This window comes from Lemur catta, chromosome 11 (assembly GCF_020740605.2).
Source record: "Lemur catta isolate mLemCat1 chromosome 11, mLemCat1.pri, whole genome shotgun sequence".
Classification (NCBI taxonomy): Eukaryota; Metazoa; Chordata; class Mammalia; order Primates; family Lemuridae; genus Lemur; species Lemur catta.
This window is the reverse complement of record NC_059138.1, coordinates 16,614,178-16,626,637: the sequence shown is the minus strand read 5'-3', so window position 1 is coordinate 16,626,637 and position 12,460 is coordinate 16,614,178. Positions and strand designations below refer to the sequence as shown.

Here is a 12,460-nt window from a genome sequence, read left to right as displayed (position 1 = left end):
CATATCTTGGCTATTATAAATAGTGCTGCAGTAAATATGGGAGTGCAGGTAGCTCTTTGAAGTACTGATTTCCTTTCTTTTGGAGATGAACCCAGCATTGGGATTGCTGGATTACATAGTAGTTACATTGTTAGTTTTAAGAGGTATATCCATACTGTTTTCCATAATGTCTGTTCTACTTTATATTTCTCACATCTTCACCATCATTTTTTTGTTGTTGTTGTCTTTTTGGTAATAGCCATTCTAACTGAAGTGAGATGATATCTCGTTGTGGTTTTGATTTGCATTTCCCTGATGATTAGTGATGTTGATCATTTTTTCATGTATTGTTGACTATTTGTATATCTACTTTTGGGAAATGTCTACTCAGGTCTTCTGTGCATTTAAAAATCAGATTATCTATTTTTTTCTATTGGAATATTGGAGTTCCTTATATGATCTAGTTAATCCCTTGGCAGGTGGATAGTTTGTAGATATTTCCTCCCATTCTGTAGATTGTCTCTTCACTTTGTTTAATTGTTTGCTTTTGCTGCACAGAAGCTTTGCAGCTTGATGTGATCCCATTTATCTGTTTTTGCTTGGTTGCCTGTGCTTTTCAGGTCTTACCCAAAAAATCTTTGCCCAGATCAATAGCCTGGAACATTTCCTCAATGCTATCTTCTAGTAGTTTCAGAGTTTCAGGTGTTCCATTTAAGTCTTTAATGCATTTTGAGTTTATTTTTGTCTGTGGTGAAAGATAGGAATCTAGTTCCATTTTTCTGCATATGGATATCCAGTTTCCCCAGCACCATTTATTTAAGAGACTGTCCATTCCCCAATGTATATTCTTGGCATCTTTGTTGACAATGAGTTAGTTAGCTGTAAGTACATGGATTTATTTCTGGGTTCTCTGTTCTGTTCCATTGGGCTATGTGTCTGTTTTTGCCAGTACCATGCTGTTTTGATTCCTATAGCTTTGCAGTACAACTTAAAAACAGGTAGTGTGATGCCTCCAGCTTTGTTCTTTTTGCTCAGAATTGCTTTAGCTATTTGAGGTCTTTTGTGGTTCCATATGAATTTTAGGATTAATTTTTCTATTTCTGTGAAGAATGTCATTGATATTTTGGTAGAGATTGCATTGAATCTGCACATCTCTTTGAGCAGTATAGACATTTTAAACAATATTCATTCTTCCAATCCATGATCATGGAATAGCCTTCCATTTTTTGTGCCCTCTTCAATTGCCTTCATCAGTGTTTTATAGTTTTCCTCGTAGAGATCTTTTACTTCTTTGGAGAAATTTATTCCTAGAGTTTTTTTTGGATTTTTTTGTAGCTGTTGTAAATGAGATTGTTTTCATTTCTTTTTCAGATTGATGGCTATTAGCATACAGAAATGATTTTTGTATGTGGATTTCATATCCTGCAACTTTACTGAGTTTTTTTATCAATTCTAATAATTTTTTGGTGGAGTGTTTAGGTTTTTCTATTTAGAAAAAGATTATGTCATCTGCCAACAAGGATAATTTGACTTCTTCCTTTCCAATTTGGATGCCCTTTATTTCTTTCTCTTACCTAATTGCTCTGGCTCGGACTTCCAGTACAATGTTGAATAGAGGTGGTGAAAGTAGACATTCTTATCTTATTCCAGATCTTACTGGAAAGGTTTTCAATTTTTCTCCATTCAGTATGACAATAGCTGTGGGATTATCATATAGCCTTTATCATGTGGAGGTATGTTCCTTCTATACCCAATTTGTTGAGGATTTTTATCATAAAGGGATGTTGAATTTTATCAGATGCTTTTTCAGCATCTATTGAAATGATCATATGGTTTTTGTCCTTGATTCTATTGATGTTATGTATCATGTTTATTGATTTGTATATGTTAAACCATCCTTGCATCCCTGGATGAATCCCACTTGATCATGGTGAATGTTCTTTTTGATGTGTTGCTGAATTCTGTTTGCTAATATTTTGCTGAAGATTTTTATGTCTGTGTTCATCAGGAATATTGGCCTTTAGTTTTCTTTTTTTGTTGTGTCTTTGTCTGGTTGTAGGATCAGGGAACAATCTTTACTTTTGTTTTGTTTTCCTGTCAAAGGATGAGTTGTAAAATTGACCCAGAGTTATATTGAGTTTTAGGGCAGTTATAGTAAAAGATGAATATTCAAGGGAGTTGAGGTTCCTGTTGAAAGAGTAACTCGGGATCAACCGCACAATCCATACTGAGGACCCTAAGAGGGACCTGTTCTACCAGGAGAAAATTAAGGGATTACAGAGTTAAACTTATAGCAGATAGGATAGAAATGAGGGTTTGAGAGAACTGAAAGAAGAAAAGTTTTTGATCTGAGAATATGACAATAGAATTTAAAATTTCAGAGGCTGAAACCAGGATACAACTTAGCAGCGAGTTATTTGTTTTTTAATTTGCAGTGGTTTAAAGAGGTGCCTGTGTTCCTAATATAACAAGAGGTCTGAAGGCAAGCAGTTGCTGGTATTGGCCCGTGGTTCAACAATACTTAGTCTAGCACCTCTCTGATTCTCGATCTTTCCCTCTTGATAGCAAGACGGTTGGCGCAACTTCATGTTCCACATTCAAATCAGGAAATGGGGGAAAGGTGGGGATAGGGGTGGCACCAGCTTCAGCTCTCTTCTTTTATCAGGAAAAACAAAAGACTTCCCCAAAAGCCACAGAAGATTCTACTTAAGGGGGTTACTAGACAGACTATGACACATGGCCACCTCTAGCAACAAACAGGGCTGAGAATACATTTAGCTTTCCAGAGTCTACAGTGGAGTGAGCCAAGGGAGAAGAGAATTGGAAATATCTGCTGGTTCACCAAAAAAGCAGTGTCTGCATCAGAGACCGGAGTTCAGCTTCCTCATATAGGTCAATCAATCTATGTGGTGTACAGAAAGCCACAGTTACCTTGCCTCAGACAGTTAGCTAGGTGTCTTAAAGATACATGCTTTTGTGCAGAGGTCATAGGAGGAACTAGGATAATATGAATTATCTAATGTCACCCATCCCCAGTATTAGAAAAACAGCTCAAAGTGCATGTCTTCGTAAGTGATCAAGTATTAATATTTTTAGAGCCCAGTACATGTGGGCTCTGCTGATATGGAGAGCAATACCTAGGATAAATATATAACCACACAGTCTCTAAAAGGATACGTACAAATGTGTGTGTGTGTGTGTGTGTGTGTGTGTGTGTGTGTGTGTATCCAGTAACCTCCTACCTTAACCATAATCTCTAAGCAGATTCTGTTGGCATCATTTTTTTGTAGATTTGTTAGGTTCATCTGTGTGGATGTTCCCTAGTCCCCGGTTCCCAGTGTCAAGAGTGAGTGAGTACTGGTACCGAGTTGAGCCAATGACAGAGTGATCACAGACACAGAGCAATTTTATACAAACAGTTTATCACATAAAAGAAAGAATGAGAGGAAGGAAGGAAGCTACACAAAGTGAAAATACGTTCCAGAGGGAGTGGAACACATCAGTCTCCACAAGTGGGAAAGATGCTGGAGGCTGAGTACAGGCTGTCTTTTATAACCCCACTAGTTTGTCCTGCGTTTCCCTTGGCAGGATTGGTTACCATTTTCTGCCTTTGGGGGTGATTGACAGGTTGGCGTTATATAACAGATCACATAGGTTGTGACAGGTTACATATAGAGTAGGTTATATAATAGTTTCCCTTTCTGTGCATGCGTCTTTTCTGGAATTCTCCTTGAAGCGCCACTCATGTTATGCTAATTAGATGGTAATGAGCTCTAAGTCAGTTAAAGGTTACTAGGAACTTTTTACCATGTATGCTCCCACCAGGGAACAGGTTCCTAGCTACAGTTCTGTTCCTGCTCTCCACCCTTGCCCACCTCCGTGCTACCTGTTTACTCCCTACCAGACCTAACAGATTTCCATTTGACATTTAAGAGCTAGTTAATTATTTTGCATTCTCTTTGTTTGCCATGCTCAGCATTTCTTTGCTCAATATATTCCTTCTTGTTAAGAGAACTTCGTAAATTTCAGGGAGCCCTCAGGAATTCACAAGACAGCTTTTCAGTAGACCTCTGGGCATAATTTTCCATGTTGCTTTAATAAATGTTGTGGTTTTGCTATAGATTGTAGTCAAATGAAATTTACAGAGTACTGCTATTTGAAACTACTCTTACCTCATTCATTGCAAGTTTTACCTCGGCAGCTAACCTTGCCACAGGCTTACTCGGATTTTTTTTTAATTTGTACTTTGACAGTAGTCAATTGCCACATGATGAAATTATATATTTCCATAATAAGAAAGGGATATTTTTTAGTTTCTTGGTGGAATTTGTCCAGAATGCCTTTGATGAAATTTGATCGATTAGTGTAGCTTTGGACTCAGACCACAAGTGAGGGTCCAGGTTCAATTTCTGCCTCTTCTCATTGATACATAGATAACTCTCCATGTCACAATTACAAAACAGAGGAATCCAAGGGCTGAAAAGCCCTAAAATGCTTTGAAATATTTTAATAGTGTTACTTATAGCTGCTTTCAGCCTGCTACATGAAAACATCACCAAGGCAGCAATCAAATGTTAACATTAGAGAGGGGATGCAATGTCATACATCCAGCCTCTGGCAGATAGAGTTAGTGAATATCTAGGATTATGCCAAGGCTGGTAATAATGTAAAATCTACATTACTGTATTCACTTCCTTCTTACATTTCAGTTCCCTTAAACTTTTTTTTTTTTAATGTTTGTCATGTTATTTTAATTTATTAGAGTCTGGTTCCACAGAGGAGAATTTATCCTAGTAAATCTGGATTGTCTGTCTGAGCCCTTCTCTGGGCTTGGCAAAGTCTAGGAATAGATAGCACTGAAGGCTATAACTATAGACACTATTACAGCCAGATGTTGGCTCCCTACCCAATATGGTGAATGGCCTCCTGTGTGATTCAGTGATGGCTCACCAAATCCCATGTGCCCAGTCCAGGAAGCCCTTCTTTCAAAGGATGCTGTGTTCTCTGAAATAACGATTTTTAGACAGAAAAGCAAAAAAAATACTAGAAATTGAACTTCAAGATAGATGGACTATCTTGTTGCTATAATTAAGCTTAAAACTCAATCTGGACAAACTACATGCTAAAGAATAATGACAATTGCTTATGTTTCTTATTTATACGGAGTATGTTTTACACGCCGTTATTCTAAGTGTTTTACCTCCATTAGTCCATTCAACCCCATGATGTAGGTACTATAATCCCCATTTTACAGAAGAAGAAAAGCAGAGAATTTAAATAATTATTAATAGTTCTTGGTTACATAAAGTTAGTGCTAGAGATGGGACTCAAAGCCAAACTTTGAGGTTCTAGAGAGCTAAGAGAAATTTTGAATGAGATTATCAAAATTGTTGGTGATCTTTGAGAAAGTGTGGAGAACTAGAAATACGATAGAAGTCTAAATACAATAGAAGTCCAGAAAGATCTTTTTAGGGCTTTTAGGTGGCAAAAATGTATGTAGAAGTTAGAATGGAATGCAGTCCACTACCACTTCCACTCCCCAGATTTTAGGCTTCAGTGCAAGCAGCATAGCATCTAGAAAAAGGAACTGATCATTCTCTCTAGACAAGTCAGGGACCTCTGTAGTATTTATTCTGCTTGGCTCTAAGCCCCCCGTTTCAAGGGAAGTGTAGAAAAACTGGGTTATTTTGCTCATCAATTTTGAGAATTATAAAATGATTCAATCCAGTCATTGGAAGAGTGGTTAAAGAACTGTAGACATTTAGCTTGGAAAAGGGAAGACTTCAAGAAAACTAAAAGAAGTATGTTCAGTATTGAAGTACTAACACATACAAAAATGACTGCAAAGTTAGGTAGAATCAGAGCCAGTGATTAGAAGTTAGTGAAGACAGATACTGGCTTGACATGAGATGGTCAAATCTCTCACAGATGGAGTAGGCTGCCTGGAAAGGTATTTCCTTTCACCAGCATTTGTGTGCGTGTGCATCCAGAAGCTGAGCAGCAGCCAGAAGATGTAAAAAAAAAAAAAAAAAGACATAAACACAGACCAAGTGGTTGGGCCACATGACTTTTAAGGCCACTTCTAGTTCTGAGGTTCTGTTTCTATCATTCTATGAATTGATTCAAGATAATCAGCTGAGCTGCTGTGCTTAATCAAGTATAGAAATAGTCTATGCGTCTTGGACTTCTAATGCTTCTAACACTAGTATTAGCCGAATTGATAAAAACAAGAAGATGAACAACGAAATAACACGTTATTTCAAAAGAATCTCTTGACATCTAATGAAATGATTGGTGTTTTGTCCTCACCCCCCCCCTTTTTTTTTCAGTGCTTTCTCCTGCTCAAGATAGCCACATGCATGTGGATCTCCCCCCAGTGTCGGATCTGATCATGCGGACTCTGAATGAACTTGCCAAATCGTTCCAGGATATGGCTGACCGCTGCTTGCTGGTCTTACATCTGGAAGTGAGGTATGGCACAGCACAGCATAGGACTGGACGATTCCTAAATCACTTGCTTATTTCTGGGGAATATCATCATAATTTTTGACTCTTATGATATTGTCCTTTTACTGACAGTGATTTTTAGCGTTATTCAGTCACTCTTAAAGTATCTGAACACATGCTGTGTTGTGAGTGGGGTGATTCAGAGTTGGCATGGCCTCTGAAATCAGAATGACCTGAATTTGAATGTCCATATTGACTGGCTAGGTGATCTCAGTCAGTTAATTAGCTTTAGAAACTCTCAGTTTCCTCATCTTAAAAATGAAAGTGGTAATTTCTAATGTATAAATATTTTATAAGTGAAATAATAAATAAGTAGCACAATGTTGGCCATATAGTAAGTGCTAAAAATGTGGTAGTTTTGCAATTATGATGACTTCGTTGTTATTGATGTTTTTACTAAGGTACTCTGCTAGTCAAGAAGGGAGTTTACAGATGTCAGAGTCATAATCTCTGCAAGGAACTTAAAACCCAAATGGAGAGATTAAGTAAAAGAATAATTCAAGAAAAATATATTATTATATATATGGAAATGGAAGAAAGAAAGGACTAGGAAGTCTTCAATTGTTCATTCACTCAACAAGTACTTATCAAGTACTTTCTTTGTGCCAAGTAGTATTCTAAAAATTGGGCTGGAGCCATGAACAAAACATTCAAGGTCCTAGCTCTCATGGAACTACATTCTAATGGCGGGAAACAGCCAAGGAGCAAACAAGAAAGATAATTTTAGATAAGTTCAACTAAAATAATAAAACAACATAATGGAATCAAGCAGTGATATTCAGTAGAAGATAATGTGAGCTATAAATGCAAGCCACAGACAATTTAAAATTTTCTAATAGTCACATTTGAAAAAGTAGAGGGAAACAGGTGAAATGAATTATAATAATGTATTTTAGTTAACCTAATATATCTAAAACATTATCATTTTAACATGTAATTAATATAAAAATGATTCATGAGACATTTTGCATTTTTTTCCTCCTAAGCCTTTGAAATCTGAATATTTTACACTTCAGTTTTACATCACAATTTGGACTGGTTGCATTTCAAGTGCTCAGAAGCTATGTGGGCAATACCGTCATACTGGACAGGGTGGAGTGGCTGGGGTTGAGTTGACCAGGAAGGGGATTTTTTTTTTTTTTTTTTTTTTTGGTATATAAAGTGGTCAGAGGATTGTGACAAAGTAACAAGAAGGAGCCCTCTGTACAAACATCTAGAGGAAGAGAGTTTCAGACAGAGGAAGCAACGCTCACAAAGGTCCTGAGACAAAATCAAGTTTGGGCATTTTAAGGAACAGAGAGCAGCCTGCTGTCATGGCAGCCTCATGAACAGGATGGGTGGGCAGGAATGGAAGAAGGTCCAAGACATAGGCTGGAGCCTGATCACGTGGGGTCATGAAGCCAGATACGTTACGGGATCTCCCAGACCAAGTGAATAGTTCAGGCTCCATAAATAAATAGTATGGCATGAAGAAGCCATAGCAGGGTTTTTAAGCAGGGGAGGAATGTTAATTAATTAACATCTTTAAAAGATCACTCTGGCGGTTGTATGGAAAAGGAATTGCAGGGAAAATATGAATGGAAGCAGGGTGACCGGTTGAGACAAGTTGAGCATCAAGGTGACAGAGGTGGAGGTGTGAGGAGTGTTGGATTTGGGACATATACTGAAGGTGGAGCTGATAAAATTTGTTAATAGATTGGATTGGGCACAGGGGCTGGTGGCAGTGAGAGAAAGAAAGGACTCAAGGAAGACCACCAGTTTTGGGGCCATGTGTCAATGAGGAAGGGCATTAACTGAGGTGAGAAAGGCTGAGGGAGAAGAAAGGTTAGTGGTTGGGGAGTGTATGTTAAGAATTCCATTTTAGAGATATTCCCTTGCAGATGGTTATTTAACATCTAGGTAGCAATATCAAATAGACAGTTGGATATAAACTTTCGAAACTTTAGGATCAGAAAGTCCCTGGTATGGTAAGACATTGTGTCCTGTATTACTTTGGAACATTATTAAAGTTGATAGAATGTTTTCTTTTCATTTGAAGTCTTTATTGGATTTAGGTTTTAAAAATGTAAGTACAACTTTGGTTGATAGGTGACCTTTGGAGTATGTTTGGACTCCAGTCAGAACTTGGGTTTCTTTCTGGGATGTTGATATCACTCCTTTTGTGTGCCACTTGCTGTTTTTTTTCTTCATGACCTTGCTTTTTATTGCTTGTGAGTGGAACAAGAGAAGTAGCATTGCAGCTTTGTAGTCTATTTTACTTAGTATTATTTTTAATCTTATTTCTTACATTAAGCTGTCCAGAAATAAGGTCCCTTTCTATATGTTTTCTGATTTGTTTTATGATAATTTTTAGATTTATTTTCTATTTATTTACAAGTAGACAGTGAAATAAATCATGTGTTTTCTAGGAATAGATAAATGCAATAGGTGGAAGGAAGTGAAAAACACCCAATAATATTCTGATGCTTCTGGTACCTGGGTTGCAAAGAAAAACAAGGGAATACCAATTTAATTATTATCACAACTCCTGGAATTTATACTATTGATTGTGTGGTTATATGATGTGTTGTACATTCAGAATTGTCTGTTTGTAGTGTAGTTAATTCCAAGTGGGATATTTACAACATTTGAGAAAGATCTTTTAAATCTTTAACCCCTATTCTGCACTTTCTATTTTTGTACATGTTGGCAATACTATTCTTAATGCTGAACATGGTTTAGTCATTATTTATTAATTTTATAAGAAACCATACAGCGCTATAACACCCATTGCTATATCTCCTTCAACAATAGTTTAAAAACAGAAAAAGGTAACTTTAAGAATGAGTAACAAAAAAAGACTGAATTTTAGAGTCCCGGATGCAGAATTATCTTTGTTTGACTTTTATTGAGAACACTAAACATGTTTATTTTTTATAAACTAAATCTCCTCACTTCCTCTTATAACACAGTTTCAGCATTCAGGCTGCTCTCTTAATGAACGTGCTCCATTTTGTCTTTGTTCTCTTTAAACAATGGTGCATGAAACTAACAGAATACTCCACGTATGGCTCAGATAGTGAATGTGGACACGCTTATTCTGTCCTTGTCATATTAACAAGTTTTTTTTGGTTTGTACAGTAATGACACAAAATGAATAAGACAGCTCTCACACTAATCATTACACTATAGTATAATAATGCTAGAATAGAGGCAACTGCTAAGTGCTCCGGATACCCTGGTGTGTGACTGTGGAAGAAACTGTCAGCTCTTCCAGGAGTGTCCCGTTCATTGTCATGTCTCACCCCTGAACCTGAAAAAGTCCTCCTGCATATCAGGTGCTCAGTAAAACCTTGATTCTTAAGAATTAGCTGGTTTGAAACCAAACCCAGATAAAATAAGTGCTATTTCCCCAAACAAAACCTGTTGCTCTTTAAAGAAAATGAATTGGTTTGTAGATTCTGTGTTCACATATTAGTCCACCTGCAAGTCTACTGCATGTATCAAAGAGGTACAAAAACTGTAGCCAGCATCGTCTTTGGCACCATAAACCACAAATGTTTGTTTTGTTCCCCTCTGCTGTATAAAAGAATTAGAACTTAGCCCCTGTGGTCCAGGAGCTGGTGTGATGAAGAGGTGTCTGGTTAGCTGTTGTCTTTGGCACTGTTAGGCAAGAAGCCACTGTAGTAAGAGAACACAGATAGAACAGAAAAAAAATCTTGGAAAAAAATTAATGGGATATGCTAGTAAAATGTCCAGAACAACTTCAAATGCCAAAAATTTGTCTTACTCCCCAAAATATCTTTATATCCATAACTCATATTTTTCTTTAATGTTGTTAAAGTTCAAACCAAAAAAATGTTCTCAAATCTAGTAAGTTGTGTTAAAGGACCCATCCAAAGAGCATTTGACATTTTACCTGTGTCATTGTAGGTCATATTTAACCACGAAGCAGCCCCTTTCCACAGTTTGAAGCATAAGGCACATGATACCCCCAAGAGATGAAAGACATGGTGAAATCATTAAAAATTATTGAGGTTTTTTTCCTATTTGAACTTTAGAAGAAGAAAATTAAGTTGCCATTTGAGTCCAACATGCCAAGAATGTCACCTTTATCAGCTGATTTTTCTCACCATCAGGAGGGCTCTAAGTGGGTTCAACAGCAACTGCCTGTCACTGTTGGGATCCTAAGTGTGCACTTTCTGAAAATCAACCATCCTGCTGTGTAATCAGCAGTGTTTGCAGAAAACCTTAATGCCAAAGTCATGTTAAGGTCAGCGACAACATGCCAGAATTTAAAAGAAAAAAACTTTATTTGAATTTGACATTCGCTGATGACTATTTTAATTTCTTTTTTTTTTTTTATCTCTAAACATTTTAAGAAGAAGATGATAGTATCTTAAACAGTGGTTATCTCTCCTCTCTGCCGATAGCTTCAAAATCTCGTAAGGTCTCACCTCCCACTCATAAGAATTTCCTAATTAGTCTCTCTACTTCCATTCTCTACCATTAATCCACACATATTGTGCCAGAGTGATCTTGCCAAAGGTCTTATCTGATTATATCATTTTATCTTTTAAAATTCTCCTAAGGCTCCCTGTGGCTTCTAGAAGTCCAGATGTTTTAGATGGTCTCCAAAGCCTATGATAACCTGGCCCCTGTCCATCTCCCCAAGCCCACCTCATGCCTCCGTCATGTGACCTGTGTGCAGCAGAAAGGAGCCACTCACCATCCACAGAACCATCCTTCATTCACAATCTCATGCCTTTTTACAAAATTTTTCCATTGTCTGGGGTCATAATGTCTGTAATTTAATTTAAAAATACTTTAGCATAGATGCTTAGATTTTATTTTCTACTAAGTGCTATTTGGTTGAAATTTCAACCGCAGTAGCAATCAGTTGCCCTAGTCATGAATCCCACCCCAGGGTTGGTCAACTTTCATTATATCAGAATGGTCACATTCCAGAGGGGGCTGTGAACAGTGCTAATACTGGTACCCTGACCAAAACTGTACATTTTGTCAGTCAGTACATGAATGTCAGAATGAGTTTTTATTTGTGCAACTAGTCATTAGTTAATTAGCATGTGTTAAGATGAGCACCCATCAGTGAAAATGAGCAATAATCAAGATATTTGGATTCTCTTGCATGACCAGGGTATAAGAATATAACACATCCTATTAAAAACTTAGTTCAAAATGGATCATGGAACTAAATGTAAAACCTAAAACTCTAAAACTTCTAGGAAATTTTTGTAACTTTGTTTAGGCAAAGATTTCTTAAATATGACACCAAAAGCACCATCCATAAAAGAAAATAGGTGAACCTCATCAAAATTAAAATCCATTATTTCAAAGACATTGCTAAGATGAAAACACAGCCAAAGATGGGAAGAAAATATTTGCAAAATGCATATCTGATAAAGACTTATATCCAGGTATATAAAGAACTCTGAAAACTTAATAAGAAGAAAACAACCCAGTTGTAAAAATTAGGCAAATGATATGAACAGATACTTTACCAAAGATATATAGATGGAAAATAAGCAATGAAAACATGCTCAGCATCTTTAGTCATTAGGAAAATGCAAATTAAAACCACAGTGAGAATCCACTGTACATCTAGTAGAGTGACCAAAAGAAAAATTTTTTTTTAAACTGACAACGCGGAGTGCCAGTGAGGATGCGGAGCAACTGGAACTCTTGCACATTGCCAGTAGGAAAGCAAAATGGCATAGCTTCTTTGGAAAACAGTTTGGCGGTTTCTTATAAAATTAAACATACCCTTACTATATAATCCAGCAATCCCACTTCTAGGTGTTTACTCGAGAGGAATGAAAATTTATATTTACACAAAAACCTATAGATGAAGTAGCTTTATTCATAGCCAGCCAAAGCTGGAAACAACCTAAATGTCAACTGATGAATGGATAAACTGTGGTATATGTATCCATTCAGTGGAAGGCTGCTTGCTCGGCAATAAAAAGGAATGAAA

At 36.9% G+C, this 12,460-nt stretch overlaps 1 protein-coding gene across 1 annotated transcript in view; it reads left to right on the top strand.

Moving 5' to 3' along the window:
• The window catches only part of EXOC4 (exocyst complex component 4), a 721,344-nt gene that overhangs the window by 654,717 nt on the left and 54,167 nt on the right, over nt 1-12,460 (top strand). Inside the window, exon 15 of the mRNA XM_045564932.1 lies at nt 6,309-6,450. Coding sequence (XP_045420888.1) covers nt 6,309-6,450 — 142 coding nt within the window. The remainder of the gene's footprint in view (nt 1-6,308; nt 6,451-12,460) is intronic.